Here is a 17,083-nt window from a genome sequence, read left to right as displayed (position 1 = left end):
GAAGTTTGTGTTACTATGTTTCTTTTCTGTAAGAATCTTTCTGGTTTTCGTTTTATACTGAGTACTTTGAAGATAACAGTACATAGTGTAATAATTATTGGTGTTTGGTGATGAAAATGTCTTTTATTTTTTTCAACAAATAAAAAGGAAAAATAAAAGCAGATTTCTGGGCCTTCTCCTCCCGCAGGGGGTTTTTGATTCAGTGGTCTGGGGTGGAGACTGGGAATCTATTTTGACAAGTTTCCCCAGGTGATTCTTTTTGCAGGCAACCCAGCCATGCTCAACTATGTGACTTTGAGCAAATGACTTACCCTCACTTAGCCCTTTAAAATAAAAAGCCCAAAAGTTTTAATGAAAAAAAAAAAATTGTCTTCCTACCTGGGCTATACAGTCCCATATTCCCTGCATTGACTGAGGTATGTGGTAGAACATGCCTCTAACCCTGCTCTCCAGCCAAGAATCAGTCTGTCTAAAGTAGTTTGCCCAATTTATTATTAGGAAGGTTAAGAGAATTCACAAGACCCCAATATAGTAGGCACTTTGACCCTTCATATTTTATGTGGATTATCAGAGGCTTCAAGCATGAGATTCCTGGCACCTGCCTAGAAAGTGCAAGGCCCTGGGTTTGATTCTCAGTACCAAAAAAAAGAGATTTCTTGTGTCATCACTGTTTACTGGTCTTTCTCTTTCACATCTCCAACTGCCAGCTCCCTCTTCTGTCGAGATAGAGAAGTTTTCCATTTTTTCTTACCCCCAAATAGGAATCCTGTATTGTTCACTATTATAACTTACTTGTTGCCTTCCCAGCATTTACCGTGAACTATAATTATTTTGTGTGTGTATTTACCCCCTTCCTTGCAGGGGTGGAGCTCCATGGGCATAGGGACCCTGTGTTACTTTTTGTTGTTTTCAGTGTCCAACACAGTGTTCTGTACATATGTGTAAGCGGTTGATAAACGTTTGTGTGTGTCCATCTCTTCTAAAATTCATCTTCTTTGCTGAGCGGAGGTGCTGGGGTTAAATAGGAGGATGCTTTCACTTGGGGCTCTTGCTCCATGATGCAGGTAGCCTGACCAGCCAGGGAAACTGAAGATGTCCCCCCGCTGTCTCATGTAGCCTGTTTCCCGGAGGCCACTGGCTAGATGCTTCCCTGAATTTGTGGTAATCCTCTGTGTTGTGACATTTTGGAGGGAAAACAATAATTTCTCCCTTAGGCAATCTTAAATGAGCTCTTTTCATCTATTTCTCAATCTGTAGTTCGCCTTACTAAGTGGAAAATGAAGGGGACCTTGGCAAGTCAGGGATTTTTTTTTTCCCTTTCATTTGATTCATGCTTTTCTGCCACAGGGCAAGAAGTTTGAGATCTTGCCAGACGGCTTGCCCTCCGCCAGGAAGCTCATATACTACACGGGGTGCCCCATGCGCTCCAGACACCTCTTGCAGCTTCTCAGCAACAGCCACCGCCTCTACATGAATCTACAGCCGGTCCTGCGCCACATCCGGAAGCTGGAGGAAAACGAAGGTATCACAGGGCCTTGGGTGGGGGAGAAAATGGTGCCTTTGCCACCCCCCATCTCTTACTGTGTAGCTGCCATGAATCAGGACTTTCAGCTCCATAAGGATGGGATTTTGAGACCAGGCCTGTTCATGTTCCAAGCATCTGCTCTGTTTACTTCTCAGCACTGTTGTGGAAGGCAAGGAAAGGCGCTCAAGTCCCACATGCAGACCGCCTCTTCGCAAGCTCTGAGCCTCCCCCAGTGAGTTAGCTACGGTGTCTGTAAAGTTTTCCCACACCTAGCTTGAAAATCGTTGTGCCAGGCCTGGGGTAAAGATTTATCAGCATCTCAGAGCTCTGTATATACAATGACCTTCCTTGGTGCTGTTATCCTATGTGATTGTTCCTTAGGGTAACATGACAATAAAGGTGGGCCCCAGAAGTGTCTCCAGCCTCTCTCAGTGATAGCTGAGAGGCCCCCACCTTGGACCCAGGATGCATGAGAGGGAACAGGAAAGTTTTCTTTGAGGATTTTGTCAACCAATCGCATGAGCCCCTTGTTGAGATGTAATTGATGTAGAGCAGTCTGTAAGGGGAGCAAGTCTGAGTGGGGAAGAAGGAGGGCGTGCTGGGGCCCCGAACATCTCACTTCAGCTTTACGGTATTAAGCAAATGGTTAGCTGTGTGTTTGAGTTTTGGCACTTTGTGTCCCTCCACTTACCACACTCCACCTTGTAATCCCACCAAATGCTGTGTCATATATTTGTTTATTTTTTAATGTTTTCAGTTTGTTTTGCAAAGTCATGTTGTAGTAATTAGACCTTACAATGATTTGCTGAGGTTGAGGTGTTTGTCAGGACGTAGACTCGTATCTTACATGAATATCTGAAGCAAGTTTTGTACCTGAGATCACTTTTCCTGAAGAAATAGGACAAGTGCCCATCATCTCTTAAATAACCTTAAAGAAGTATGTACGTCTGGTTGATGTCTCTCAAACATCTCCATCCAGAGAAGACCTTGGGCCGGGATTCCCTGGCAGTTCAGCTGCAGAACAGGAGTCTCTCCCCACCGCCTGTGACCGAACTGTCTGTATTAGGAGAGAGCTGGTACGGCCGTCAGTGCATTGGCTTCCGCTGCCGCCAGACTACCAGTTCTTCCCCGGGTGACTCATCAGTATGACAAGTACCTCTCCCCTGTGCTGACGTGGATGATAAGAGGAATTCAGCTGGGGACAGAGCACCAAGGGAGTCTGTGAGAATGGGTGAAAGCCAGGTGCAGAGTCTGTACTTTGCCAAATCTGCCTCATTCCTAAATGGCCATGATGGCACCTTGAGAAATTCATCAGCTTGCTGCCTGCAACATTCCGAAAATTCTTGCCTAGAGGACCTTAAGGGAGCCCTTTAGACCCTGAAAGAATTAGTGACCCTCCTCCGCAGGTTCTAAGGGCAAATGACCGAGGATTTGGAATTCTTGGAGGATAAGGTTCTGCCCATTGCTGTGCTTAGTACCAGGTATATTGGGGGCTTACATGAGCAGGTGTCCTTTTCCTTCCCATGCTGAAATAACAAACCACCGTGAATGGGGTAATTACAAAGAACAGAAATTTACTTCTCAAGTTCTGGTGGCCGAGCAGTCTAAGGAGCTGGTGAGGGCCTTCTTGCTGCACCCAGCATGGTGGGAGTGAGAAGGTTAGACAGAGAGTGTGTGCAAGGGACTACACCCCCTTCAGCGGCAAACTCACTACCCTAGTGATGGTGCTGATCCATTCAGGAGGGCCAAGCCGCCTCACCTAATCTCACCTCTTAACAGTCCCGCATCTTGGTGCCATTACAACACTAGTGAAATTTCAGCTTGAGTTCGAGAGTGGACAGACATTCAAACCTAACAGCAAGAAAGTGAAGGGGCAATAAAGACGTAAATCAAATCTTCTATTTGGATGAGTGGAGATTTTGGGAAGTTTTATTTTTTTTCTTTTCTTCCAAGGCAGACATACTTAGTGTTTTCTATTTAGACATAATTTCAGGTCTGGACATAATTTCAGGTCTGAAGAAGACCTTGAACCTAGTTTCTCTCAGCCAGCATTGGCTGTGCTGTAACTGAGTGCCGCTTCTTAAGTACAGCCCTGGGGCTGAGCTCACACGTTGGCAGCAAGGATGACTTCCACGAGGACCCTGCCCAGCAGTAAACAGGCAGGTGAGCGTGGGCTTCGCATGCGCGCACTGCAGTGTAGAGGACCTATAACTGGCTCAGAACCTCTCTGGAAGTTGGCGGTAAAAGGACTATTTGTAAAGACATAGGAAAGCGTGAGAATATTAGGCCCATAGTAATTCCTCATTGTCGTAGAACTGTGGGTCTCCAACACCCTACAGAAATGTTTTACAGGTGGTGATTTCACAATTACAGTGCATAGAAACTGTATGAGAATTTTGTGAGCCTCTTTGGCTCTCCGACTTCATCGGTGCCCCTGTCGACCTCAGAAGACAGGAGTCATCAAAGCTGTCTGCTTACTGGAAGATGGGCACGTGCTTCTGTTGTGGGGCTTCGCCGACTGCCCGGGTGTCTGCACTTGCCGCCTTTGTGTTTCACCCAAATCGGTAGAGCAACACGATTGGCTGGAGCATCCGAACGCTCCCTTGGCCTTCTCTGAGCTTTTTTTTTTCATCCTGGAAAGCACATTTTGTCTTCTGTTGCCCATTCGCTCTGAGGAGGCTCTGGTGATCACACGCCTCAGACATAAGGAGTATGCGAGAGCTTTTTCACTGAATCATGAAACAAGACCACCCACGAACAGGCTCCTGAGACCCCCGCTGGCATACTAGTCAGCATTTTCTAGAGTAACAGCCACCTAACATTCCCCAGATGCACTCTGTTTTTAGCATTAGTCTAATGTGTTATTTCTGAGCAGTATTAAGAAAGCAAGGGAGCTAAACTGTTTCTTTTTCATTTTCTGACCTAAAATAGAAAAGCGATGTTCTTGTATCAGTTCCGTACCTGCAACCCAGCTGTAACTCGGCACCGTGGTGTGATGGTTAGTGTTTGATAAACAAGGCTTGCCGGGGTCTGGCCGCATTCAGGAACCGCACTGACATGTTAAAGAGCAGCTTTACCAACCAAAGGCCACATGAGTGTAAATCATTAACCTGGTAGCAGTTACTGTGTTTTTTAACTAATTCAGCCTAAATGGAGAGAAACTCATACATTAATGAAAATTTACATTTAAGATCTTTGAAAAAAATTTCAGAATAGTTTCATCTTAAATCATACTCAGTAGCTGGAGCTAACAATGGACAAAATTTAACAAATGAACTAGTAAAACGGCTTGGCAGTCAGGACAATTACGTTTAGTAGGTAGCAGTGCTTCTGAAATTACCTGTGGAGAAGGACCAGATCTTTTGAATAAAATACTGTGGGCTGATATTCCTGCAGAATACAAATTCACATTGGTGGCTGTCATGGCAGTGTCACCCAGTGCCAAAAGTTTCCGAATGCTCTCAGTCACTGCACTTGTTTCACCGAGAGCAGTACCAGTGCAGACAGGGAATGGTCTGCGACTGCACTTGGAGCAGCTCTCTCTGGTGCTTGAACCTTCGCGGCCCTGAGTGGTTTGCATCCTCCCCTCAAATGCATTGTACCGGTTTTCATCCATTTTGAAATCTTCCTCCCTGAGCCGCCCTCTTATCCAGTCACTAGATGCAGAATGCGGCATTGGCTTTGGTTGTAGCCTGCTGACTTACATAAGCCAGCCTGTTGTCCCTCTGTCTTGGTGAAATGTGACGCTGACTTCTGTTCTCACCACTCAGAGAAGAAGCAGTACCGGGAATCGTACATCAGCGACAACCTGGACCTGGACATGGACCAGCTGGAGAAGCGCTCGCGGGCCAGCGGGAGCAGCGCGGGCAGCGTGAAGCACAAGCGCCTGTCCCGGCATTCCACCACCAGCCACAGCAGCTCGCACACCTCGGGCATCGAGGCGGACACCAAGCCCCGGGACACAGGGCCGGAGGACAGCTACTCCGGCAGCGCCATCCACCGGAAGCTGAAGACCTGCAGCTCAATGACCAGCCACGGCAGCTCCCACACCTCGGGGGTGGAGAGCGGCGGCAAAGATCGGCTGGAGGAGGACTCACAGGACGATGGTAGCAGTACTGTCCCGTTGCTAGCACCCTTCTTTGTCAACAGTTGTATCAAGTCCAGGCTCAGCAGAGCTGGTGGTCTGGGCAGCAGCCAAGGAGTGCTAATAGAGAAGAGGTGCCTTGCTGCCCTCCCCAGTGGCTTGGGGGAGTGCTGCATTTGGCTGTGAGCAGGGCATCCCTGTGGGGAGCCTCTGCGGCTATGGAGTGGTGTTTATGTGAGGGGGAGTGGAGGTTACCTCTGCAGCCCTCGCACCTGCACTTCTGACCCCCAGGTTAAATAAGATAGCAGTTGAGACACCAGAGAGGAGTGCAGCAACAGTGACAGAAACGTCTTTAGCTTCTACCTCCTCCGCTCAAAAAAGACTCAGGTCCACGACATTCAGTGAATTAGGTATTTTTTAAGTGCCTCCCACGCAACCCTGACTGTAGTGGGCACCAGGCTGCTAGGAACTTGCTCTCTCGTACAGAAATAAGACAAGTTCCACGGCCCAGCTTGGCACTGTGTGCCCCTCTGAGGCGTCTCTCTGTCCCCGGTAAGTCTGTAGCATCCAGGTTCGGTGAAAACTGCAGACCGTGCCTGGTTCCTGTAGAATTTATGCGGCTACCGAAGCAGGCCACCAAGCGCCCTGAGAACAGCAGCCCAGGAAGCATAAGCCTCAGGAGCTCCTCATCCCACTGGTGTCAGTAGTCCTTGATTTGGCCATAGGTAAATGACCTACCAGCTTCATTTGGCCTTGGTCATCAGAATGGAGTTGTCCAGCTTTTCTTCTCTCTTCAAGAGTAAGGAACAATTGATGGTCAAATCATGGCATTAGAGGCTATGTAGGTAACAGCAATACTATGAAAAGAGAGCTCATAGCCCCTGCCTAAGAATTGTCCCTAGAGTTTCCTGCTAGAGAGTCTCATTAGCAGATTTATTTTCAAATATGCATAACTGTATGTCTGTCCTCAAAAGTGTGGCTGTGGATAATGGCTGTCATTTTTCTTTGTGTCCTTACCTGTCTTTTTCATCCTTTTTTATCAGAAATTGAGATGTTGGTGGACGACCCCAGAGACCTGGAGCCCATGCATGAAGACTCTCTGGAAGTCAGCCCAGACATGTGCATCTACATCACGGAGGACATGCTCGTGTCGAGGAAGCTAAATGGACACTCTGGTGAGCGCTTTGGGGAGTGCTCCCTGAGTATGGGTTATCCTGGACCAGGAAGCAGGAAAATAGGAGCGGGGCTGTGGCTGTAGATCAGAGGCAGCCTGGGAGAAGGCCACACCACCGCCCTGAGCTGCAGAGTGCCCTCCACTGAAGAGAGGGCGGCCTGGGGGGGAAGGTATCATCCTGTCCTCTATGCTTTGGGCACAAGGTAGTTGTATCGTAGGGTTTTTACTTTTGCTGTTTTAAAATCAGAGCTGGAGAATCATGATGCCTCTGGAAGGGGCCTTAGAGAGACCCTTCCGTCTGGCTTCAGCCTTTTTACAGATGAGGATGCCTGTAGATTAGAGAGACAAGGGCCACCTGGCTAGGAACAAACCAGACCTCCAGGCTTGGTTTCTTTTGTTTTCCCTGGGCTATTATACTAATGCATATAGGAGTCTGGAGGGAAAGGGTGTCCCACGGGGCTGCCCCAAAACAACACTCTGAAATTCTGTATTTTTATGAATTCTTCTAAAAAACATGCCTTCACTGTCACCTTATTGTAGGGTTACATAATATATGTGTGTGCCATATGAAAGACAGTGTCTTAAAAAGGCAGCAGTGTGGGTTTTGTTTTTAAACCTCAGTCACCTCTGTTTGCGGTAGTCACATCTCATGTGTTAGTCTGTTCTTTAGAGAAGTGCTGTTGGCTTAGCCTGAGTGCTTATTGTCCTGCCACTTCCAGCTTGATGGGGTGAAAGGCCTGTGACCCCTGGGGTGGCCCATCCTGGCCCTGTCAGACCCACAGCCCCGATGCTCACTGAGCCCCTGCCACGTGCAGGTCCTTGGAATCGGAGGTGACAAAACCGACACGCACAGTCCCCCTTGTGCAGGAGCACCAGTATCTTTAACCACAGAGTCCATTTCCTCGTGCAGCTGAAGCACAGCCGGCAGCCGCTCCGCCAGGAGTGGACCTGTCCTGGTGCAGAGTCAGTGTCGCCGTCCCTGTTCCTCGCCAGCACCAGCTCATCAGGCTGGGCGACCCAGACACGCTTAGAGTTCATGTGCCAAGCTTTGCCCTTTTGCCCGTTTGCTTTATTGCATTAAATTTTTTCTTTACAAATACATTCAGTATACATCAAATGTAACTTGCAATGATATGCACATGATAGGTGTCTGGGTCGCTCCACGTGGGTTTATGGAAAGAAAATGGGTCTGCAGAGTCCCGTGAGAGCTCTCCAGGGGCTGAGGGGCCGGTCTTCCACAGAGTCCCCCGAGCGCCTGTGGGAGGGGCGTCTGAGAGCAGCAACCTCTGTTTCTGCATTCAGTTTTTATAAGAGTATTAATTTTATAATATTAAATAGGAATAAGAATGACTTTAAAATATATATACAATGTTTACTGAAATATTTTTAATAGCAAAAAAGGAAAACAATAGAAGATTAAACTACTCTGTTCACACAGTGGAGTGTTATATGGCCATTACACATGCAGCCTTCTAAGAATAGTTAGTAACATGAAAGACGCATAAGGAAAACAGTACAAATTATATAAAAGTATGATGTGATTAAAAATAAAAATGCTTTCATGAAAGAGAAAATACGTAAAATTATGAATAGTCTTTTCTCTGAAGGTAGGCCCCTGCATGATTTTATTCTCTTCCTGTGTCATCCTAGCTTTCCAGGTTCTCTACAGTGTGAGCAGTTTTGAAACCCTGAGCTGAGTCCGAGAGGGGCTCTATGCTCCCCTTCTTGAGGGTCACAGGACCGGATGGTTCTGAGCTTTGGGCACCGGGCTTCGTTCCGAGTTTTTGTGGGGGTGGGCCCTGGACAAGAGTGGTTAGAAGTGTGAGAGCCAAGGACACACTTGCCCACGGAGCCAGCCCGGGCCCCAGCCCGTACACAAGCCCACCTGTTTCCATGAGGTTCATTTAAAGGTTTGAGGCTCCTCAGAAGATGAGGGTTTTTCTCCAGAAAACCACTACAAAATCCAGCGTACCAACCCCAAACGTGTGCATCCCCTGGGAAGGTGTTGAACAGTCTGGGTGAGCCAGGAATGCTTTTACATCCTGTGCCAGTGGAACCAGTTCAACCGTCTGTATATACAAGGCATGTATTAGACTCTCAGTCGTTATGAGACAGGCCCAGGAGTTAAGGGAGAGGACACGAAAGGTCACTTCCGTAGGCTCCTAACAGCAGGTGAATAAAAATCAGCTTACCCACGTTCTTTTTTTGTAAGGTGAGGATGTGCTTTTCCTGAGAAGCCTTTCAGCTTGTGGATCTAGGGCTTGACCTGCTCACTTGCTTCATCTTTTGGCAAGAGAAATTTCAGCAGTGTTCACTTACGTCTGCAGTTCTTGTTGGTAATTTTAGCTTCTGAAACAGTTTTTCTCGAGGTACTTCACTCACATGCCACAGTCATAAAGGGAAACGTCAGCCCCAGATTTCTGCTTCTGAAAATTGAGCGTTCTCCCTGGGTACCAAGGTGATTCAGAGCTGTATAGCTCTCAGGGGCTCAGCGCTGAGTTCTCGCTTTGGGCTCGCCTTTTGAGTCTCCTCCTGTGCGATCTGCTGTAGGAGGTGCACACGCCAGTGGCCCTGACCGTGAAGAGGAGCTCCTCATCATCTCCGTGCATTCACCATTTAGTCATCATTGAAATACTAGGTGTGCTGTCCTCAACCCCATTTTATAAGTGGGGGGACAGAGGCACAGAGAGGCTAAGAATTGGCCAGGACACAAAGCTAATTAATTACCCGGGCCAGGTTCCAGCCCGGCCCTATTTGACTCCAGAGGCACGATGCCTACCCTACAGGGCTGCGTCACTGTCCCTCAAGGACAGAGTTAGTGATATTTGGCAGGAGGGGAAGGGACTTTATGAGATATTACAAAAGGCTGCATTGTAGCCCCAGCCTTTGCTTCTACTTCATTATGAATAGCTTACTCAAAATGTTTATTTTAGAAAATGCAGACTGTAAACTTCCTCCACCCCCAGCCCCACATTCCCTCATGACCCGGCATTTCCTTCCCGACAAGGTGTGCCGTGCTGGTCCCCAGCCACTGAAGGGGCACAGCACGACGCCTCAGTAGTGCTTACTGTTGGGCTTGCAAGTCCCCTGGTAGTGGCGTGTGTCGGGATGCACGGCAAGAGGTGTGTCCACATCTGAAGTGTTCATTGTTCTCTCTCTGTGTTTTACCCCAGGGTTGATTGTGAAAGAAATCGGTTCTTCCACCTCCAGCTCTTCAGAAACGGTGGTCAAACTCCGCGGCCAGAGTACTGATTCCCTTCCACAGGTACTGCAGGAGCAGAAAATGTTACATAGCAACTGGAGTTGCAAGAGATTTTAAATGGGGACTTCAATTTATATTTACACAAATGAGTGAAAAAATTCACACAAGGACACGATTCTTTCCGATACATACATTTGTGTTTTCTGAATTTCTGTTTCGTTTCAGAAATTAGAGCTAGTTCCACTTTGGTTTCTATGTAGGTAAACTATGTACTTCGTTTCACATTTGATACGGGTGGGAGCCTCTGGTGTTCAGGCTTTAGATTCACATGTGTGCGCACACAGGCATAGTGCGTGTGTGCCTCTGTGGGTTGAGTGACCTCAGTAACCAGGAAGAGTTACGTCCTTGATCGGTGTGTGATGGTAGAGATGTTTCCACACTCTGGTTATTCCATTCAGATCAGATTTTTTAAGTGTGCTGAGCTAGAGTGTTTGACGACCTGTGATCACTGGTTACACCATTAAAATAACTAAAGCTATAGGTGAAATACTCAAAACTCACAGTTTCAGCACTTGTATTTATCTGTGGAGGGCAGTTGTGCTGTTTTCCAGATACTCTCTCGCTCCCATGCCTTTCTCTCTCTGTGGTCTTACTTTTCCTCTTTCCTTTCTTTTTCTGGCATGATGACTCTTTTTCTGCTTTTTATCCTTGCTTCCTGCTCCAAAGTGAGCCTCCTGGGCTGCGCCCGGCTCTCCCCGCTCTGTGAGTTCTGCTGTACGGAACTGCCAGGCTCGGCTGAGAAGCGGGTCCCTCACCTACAGCAGGCGGGAGTTTGTGTGCACACTGGGAGGGCTCTGGCGTGAGCACGCGGTCCTGTGTGTGATGTCCTCCTGGGGCTGGCAAGACTCTGTCAGGACGAGGGTCATCCTACGCAAGTGTCCCTCAGATGTGACACTTCTAGCAGAAGTCCTGGAACATGCATCCCTAACACAAGTGATGCCTTATTCTAACAAGGTCGTCCATTGTAGTGCTGAGCAGCAGAAGTGAGAGATACAGTGTGTAGTTTCCCTAAATAACTCATTTATGATCAGGACAACTTTGAACCGTTTCTATTTTCCACCTCGGCTTGGGATAAAGACTTCCAGAAGCCTGGCGCCTGCCTGTAGAGCATTCGGCAGTGTGCAGCCCCTTTGCCTGTTGAAGAGGCGCCGCCGCCTCCTGGCACCGGCCTCCCAGCCTCTCACCAGGGACCTTCGACTCCACCCAAGAGCTACGGCTCTCAGAAATCCTGCAAACTGTTTTTTGTAGAATAATTGGTTTGGTTTTCCTTTTTTTTTTTGTTTGAATAATGACAAACTTGAGCACAGGAGTGTTGGTACATTGAATAACCACACCCTAGTGAAAAAATAAATATTATCTTTCTCTTTACCTTTATGGACTTACTTTAAGATGATTTCTTGATCTCTGAAATGAAGCACTAGTTGGATTTCCATTGGATTGGTTATTTCTGTGCCTCAAGTTGTCTGTCTGTAAACTGAGGACAGTAACAGCACCAGCCTCAGGGCGGTTTGGAAGACTGGGTGGCTTTGTACGGTGACGGTGAGCCTCTTAGAGAGGAGTGCCCAAACTGCAGCCCAAAACCAACTCACTTATCACAAAGCTAACACTGTGGTGAAACCTGAATGCTGGGGGCTTCGTTTAGAAAAACAGCTCATACGTTAACATCCTTTGTCTTCAGAGAGAAACAGCGCGCATGCCATAGGTTCACCGCCACCAGGTTAGTTAGCATATGCCAGGTCAGGGCTGGCGTGTACTAAGTGCTCGGGAAATGGACGCTGCTGCTGGTTTCAGTGATGGGGTGGATACGTATTTCCCACCAGCTCTCAGCAGCCGAGAAACCACTTTCTTACATGAAAGGCTGACTTCACTGCTCATGGCTTTGCAGTTTCTCTCTGCAGGGCAAACATGCCAACCTTCACTTAATCTCTACACTCAAAGTTGTTTCAACCTTCCCTTGTTTTCCAGACTATATGTCGAAAACCAAAGACTTCCACCGACCGACACAGCTTGAGTCTCGATGACATCAGACTTTACCAGAAAGACTTCCTGCGCATCACAGGTCTGTGTCAGGACACCGCGCAGAGTTACACCTTCGGGTGTGGCCACGAACTGGACGCTGAAGGGCTCTACTGCAACAGCTGCCTGGCACAGCAGTGCGTCAATATACAAGATGCTTTTCCAGTCAAAAGAACCAGCAAATACTTCTCTCTGGATCTCACGCGCGATGAGGTTCCGGAGTTTGTTGTATAAAATGCACCTGCGCGCAGCCTTGAGGGGAGCCAGCTCCTTTGCTGGAGGCCACAGGAGTCCTGGGTTCGTTACGGATTACTTGTGCCATATTGTCTTTACCCTGAACATAGCTCTTTCTTTATAATATTTGTGATGGAAACAAAAGCCTTGGGACAGTTGCACTTTAAGTATTATGCAAAGTAAAAAGAACTAGAGAATGTACAGCAAGACAAGTGCCCATGTATTGACTCTTTGGAAGAAAACGTGCTTTACTGGTTTGAAGCCTTTAGACTGTCAGAGTGTGGTATTTGTTGCCCATTTGTGATTTCTTTCATCAGTTAAACATAGCAACTCTTTCTCACATGAAAGATGTTAGGCTTGTTTGCTTGTACGCTTTAACCCCTCCCTTATGAAATGTTCATGGTTTGAAGGAGGAGAGAGGGCAGGGTCTCTCTCTGAAGGAAATGTGCTTTACTGCTCTGCAGCCTTTACATTGTTGGAGTGAGGTATTTATTGCTCACTTTTTTTTTTTTTACTTCAGTTAAACTTCACTTTTTTATCATGTTAGGCTTATCTGTTCACCTGAACATATTTTTACCCCTCCCTCATGAAACGTTCGTGGTTTGAGGGAGGAGAGAGAGCAGGGTCTCTCATCGGAATGGAGAGACCTCTGCTTGGTGCATAGCCATTGCTGCCTCCCCGAGGCTGTCCCAAAGTGAACACTAGCGGAACGATCAAACTGCGTTATGATAGCAAGCCAAAGATACGTACAGAACAGGAGCACCCGCTCAGGGCCAAGATGATGCGACTTAAGCAATAACCAGAAGACTGTGTGTGCTGTGATGTCTTGTGACCCCTCACGTCCTCTTCCAGAAAGCGCTCGGGTTCAGTCGAGTTCCTCATCGTGTGACAGATCAGTGACGCTCATGACCGAACTCATTTTGTGGAGTTTACAAACTGGTGTCTGTTGAAACAAGAATAGTTGGATTTTTTGTTGTTTTTAGTTAACAAAATCAAGTTACGGTAATGCTAGTTTCTGCTTAACCAGAATACCCTAACTGTGTATATGTTTTACACCTAAAAGCACATGGACTTGTGCGTGTCTGTCTGAGTTTCAAGCCTCCCAGCTCTTCATCTGGGCTCCCACGACTGCGTCGCGCACATAGAATTCCTTCTTCAGCATGGAGGAGACCTCGCTGAACGAAAGCCGCCCACAGAGAATCGGTGTGTACAGTGTATGTTAGGAGTGACTTTCCTCATGTGGCTTCGGCCATGGTCCTCAAGTCTGAGTGCGTGATAGGATTCCTTGAGGAGCTTTCAAAAAGTAACAATACCTGCATCCCACCCCCGACCAGTTAAACCAGTCTCTTGTGGGCAGCACCCAGGTGGAGTTGCCTTTTCTTTTAGAGTTTTCTACATGGAGCTAATACACAACAGGTTTGGAGACCGCCGACCCACAGGGTGTCATTTGTGAACTTTTGAAGTGAAAGTGTACAGAAGAGGTGTCTGAGAAAGGGCCATTTTTAAGATGCTGACTGCTGTGCTGCTGCGACAATTACAATGAAATGAGTTGGGGGCGTGAACGCGTTAGTTAGCCTTCTGATGTACAGTGCAAACGCTGCTCACACTTCACACAACTTCATAGCACAATGTCTTTCTACAGGATGTTTTTAATGATTTCGTATTTTACAGCATTTGTTTACCATATTTTGATACACCATTTTTGCTATCTGCCAGGTTTTATTAAAACTATGTATTATTTTCTAAAGAAACACTCATATTTTTGTACAAAAGTATGTTTTCAGGTACCAAGAAATAGCTATAAGGTAAAGCGGGACATAACATAACTCGGTGTTAGCTGTGTGTGGGAGCTGGTTCTAAGCCAGTGGTGCCTGGGACCAAGGCCACCAGTGCGGAGCGCAGCGCCCTGAGTGCCTCATCCGGAGAGTCTCACCTGACACTTTAAAAGAAAAGAAAAAGGTCTGCGTAGTTCTACATTCATGAAATTATTTTGCTTTTAGTAAATGCTTTAATAAGAAAAAAAAAAAACCAAAGTTTCAGATAACAGAATGTACAAAAGTATCTCACCCTGTAGATAGGAAGGGATCGTTTAATGACTGTTTCTCTTCTCGGTCCCTAAGTAATCCACCATTTCTTACCGAGCAGTGGTGGTGAACCTACCCCTTGAGTGCCACAGTGGGCTTTGTATCGTTCAAAACTCGAGAAGGTTTGCCGTCACTGCATGATGCCTAAGACACAAATCCTGGTGTCCTGGTACCCCAAAAGCTCAGATCATAATGCCGTGCATTTTCTTAGCCCTTACTATTTCTTGCAAAAACATAAAAAAAAAAAAAAAAAAGAAGTATTTACATGCACAGGTAGTGCTTTATACTTTTTCTCTACTCCAGCCAGAATCGTGTCTTCAGGATTTTGCCAGCATTGGTGATTTTGTGCACCCTCTTTCTAATTGGATTTATCCGTAGTCTGTGGGTTTTCAGAACTGAAACATCCCAGGAACCATTTTTCCTTTTTGACCTACTGATTGCAGCAGAATTATATATATGTGTGTATGTGTGTATATGAAAATCCACTTTGAATAATCTACATTTTTGTATTTGGAAATTGTTTTAAAAACTAAACAAGGAAAATAAAAGTATAAAGCTGTTATTTATTCTGCATTTGTTACATATCCTGTAGTAAGTATACCAGTTTGGTATATATTGCCTCTATACATCATTTACATTTGTATTTGCAAGAATGAACTTTATAGCTACATAAACTGTAAATAATCCTTTCTGTGAAAGGATCATACCGGCATGATACCAAAAGTATGTAAAGAAGAAGCCCACGTTGTTTTGTAATTATTTCTTACTGGCATTTCATGGTTAAGCTTAGCCGTCAATAAAGTTACTTTCTTTTTGCCTTTAAGGTGTCTTTTATTACTAGAATTCTCAATTAAGAAAGATGAATCAATTTCCGTTGTTCTGCCCTACAGTGGAGCACAGTAAAGGTCAACCTAAAGGTCCCATGTGATAAAATTCCAAGCAAAATGTCCCTCGTGGTGAGGTTGATAGCAGGTACTGAGTGCTACCTTTTGCCAGGCCCTGTTTCATGCCTCTTAGAATTGTATGTGTTAACTCACCCCTTCCCCGTAGCGTGTAAGGCAGGCACTATCATTGCTGTCGAGTCAGAGATGAAGGATCCAGGGTTCCAAAACGTTGCAATATGAGGCCACTACTCATTCCCGTGTGGGGCTGAAAAGAATCTATGTTGTAATGTAAATTTTATAAACTACTTTAACTCAGACCCTTCAGTCACCACTGGAGTATTGGTGTTCATTTTTTACAGTAGCAGCAGATTTCTCAATAGTCCCACCTCTTTTCCTGAAGGGAAATCCATTTCCTTCCTCTTGCTCCAGTTTTCTTGGCTATAAAATGGAAATAGTAATCCAGAGGACTGTTTGAAGAATTAAGTAAGATCATAACTAAACATTTATATGAAGCAAAGCTCTTTGGCCATTTGGAAACATCCAAAGCCAAAGCATTCCACTGGGGTGTCACTCATGCATTTTTTAGAGGACCTGTAAATTTAAAGTTGGAGTCAGTGGAAAAATCTGGTCACGTGTTGTGCGCCCGATCATATATGCATTGCGTTGAGTCCTCACAATCCCTTCATGGTCATCCTCATTTCACAGCTGAGGAGCAGTTAAACTTGCCCAAGATCCCACAACTAGCAGGTGATAGAAAAAGTTTTAAGCCCAAATTGTATCCCAAGCTTTTTCTGTTACAATATGCCAGGTTACCTGTTGTCTTTGGAGAAGGCTTGGAACCTAGGAGAGAAGACAGCCTCACAATTTTGGTAGTTGATAAGTGAAATTTATTCGCTAATCTAGTGGTATATTTGCTTTAGTATCCTCTATGACCCGTGCATGCAAGAGTTACTGGGTCATCCCTTTGGCAGAGACAGGGAAGACCTAGGATGAGGAACAGGAGGCAGGGAGATGAGAGAAGCTTTTACTGGGAAAATGAGCACTGAATGGGGACTTCTAGCAGGATGGGGTGACGTAAAAGGCCGTCCAGGCAAAGGCCTAAAGCCAGAGAACAGTAGCCATTCAAGGGCATTCCGGGATATTTTGGCTTGAGTACTCACTCTTCAGCTTGTGCCGAACAGCCTAAGCTGAGGACATGGAGGGTTTCTTCTGGATGGCAGGAAGCTACTAAAGGGAGCTGTAAATGAAGATGTGTTTGGAGTAAGAGAAAGAATAGAGCTTGCAGAGGGCTGGGAGGCTACAAGGCTAGAGAGACAGTGGGGGTCTGAACTAAGGGTGTGGCAGCAAAAATCAGGACTGTCTCATATACATGCATGTATATATATATATACACAAGGTCGTCATCTAAACTGAAAGCCAGAGACATAGGCTATTTTCCTATACTGAGGAGTAAGCTACTGCTTTATGTTATGAACTAAAATCTACTCTGCATGAATGCTCTGTTAAAATTGGCACAATGGCCATGCCTACACTCTATCAATGTTCTCAGCTCTGGCTGCACATTAAAATGACCTGGAGAGGGTACAGCAATGCCCGCACCCCAGCCTGGAGCTCCTGAGAGCCTTGCTTTGGGGTGTTACGCTCGTGGTGTTAACGTGAGTCAGGGTCACAACCCGAGGGTCTACAGCTGAGCCTCGGCAGCTGGGGTCAGTTCACTTCTGCCCTGGACTAGCACACGCCATACTCAGAGGGGGCGGTTCTCCAGGTGACCAAGTGCATGGCATTTTGTGAGAATTGCTTATTTTGCCCACAGAGCTATC

At 46.4% G+C, this 17,083-nt stretch overlaps 1 protein-coding gene across 5 annotated transcripts in view; it reads left to right on the top strand.

Annotated features, from left to right (window-relative positions):
- The window catches only part of Frmd6 (FERM domain containing 6), a 158,437-nt gene extending 143,235 nt beyond the window's left edge, over nt 1-15,202 (top strand). For 3 of the 5 annotated variants that reach the window (XM_013510329.1, XM_005376790.2, XM_013510330.1), the window contains 5 exons: nt 1,348-1,522; nt 5,296-5,634; nt 6,653-6,784; nt 9,957-10,048; nt 12,011-15,202. In XM_013510329.1, coding sequence (XP_013365783.1) covers nt 1,348-1,522; nt 5,296-5,634; nt 6,653-6,784; nt 9,957-10,048; nt 12,011-12,295 — 1,023 coding nt within the window. In that variant the 3' untranslated portion in view covers nt 12,296-15,202. The remainder of the gene's footprint in view (nt 1-1,347; nt 1,523-5,295; nt 5,635-6,652; nt 6,785-9,956; nt 10,049-12,010) is intronic. The other 2 variants (XM_005376791.2, XM_005376789.2) reach the window with 1 other exon arrangement.
- Nucleotides 15,203-17,083: the final 1,881 nt, after the last annotated feature.

Source organism: Chinchilla lanigera, unplaced genomic scaffold, assembly GCF_000276665.1.
Source record: "Chinchilla lanigera isolate Chin_1 unplaced genomic scaffold, ChiLan1.0 scaffold00008, whole genome shotgun sequence".
NCBI lineage: Eukaryota > Metazoa > Chordata > Mammalia > Rodentia > Chinchillidae > Chinchilla > Chinchilla lanigera.
The sequence above is the reverse complement of the archived record's forward strand: the minus strand, read 5'-3'. Positions and strand labels throughout refer to the sequence as shown.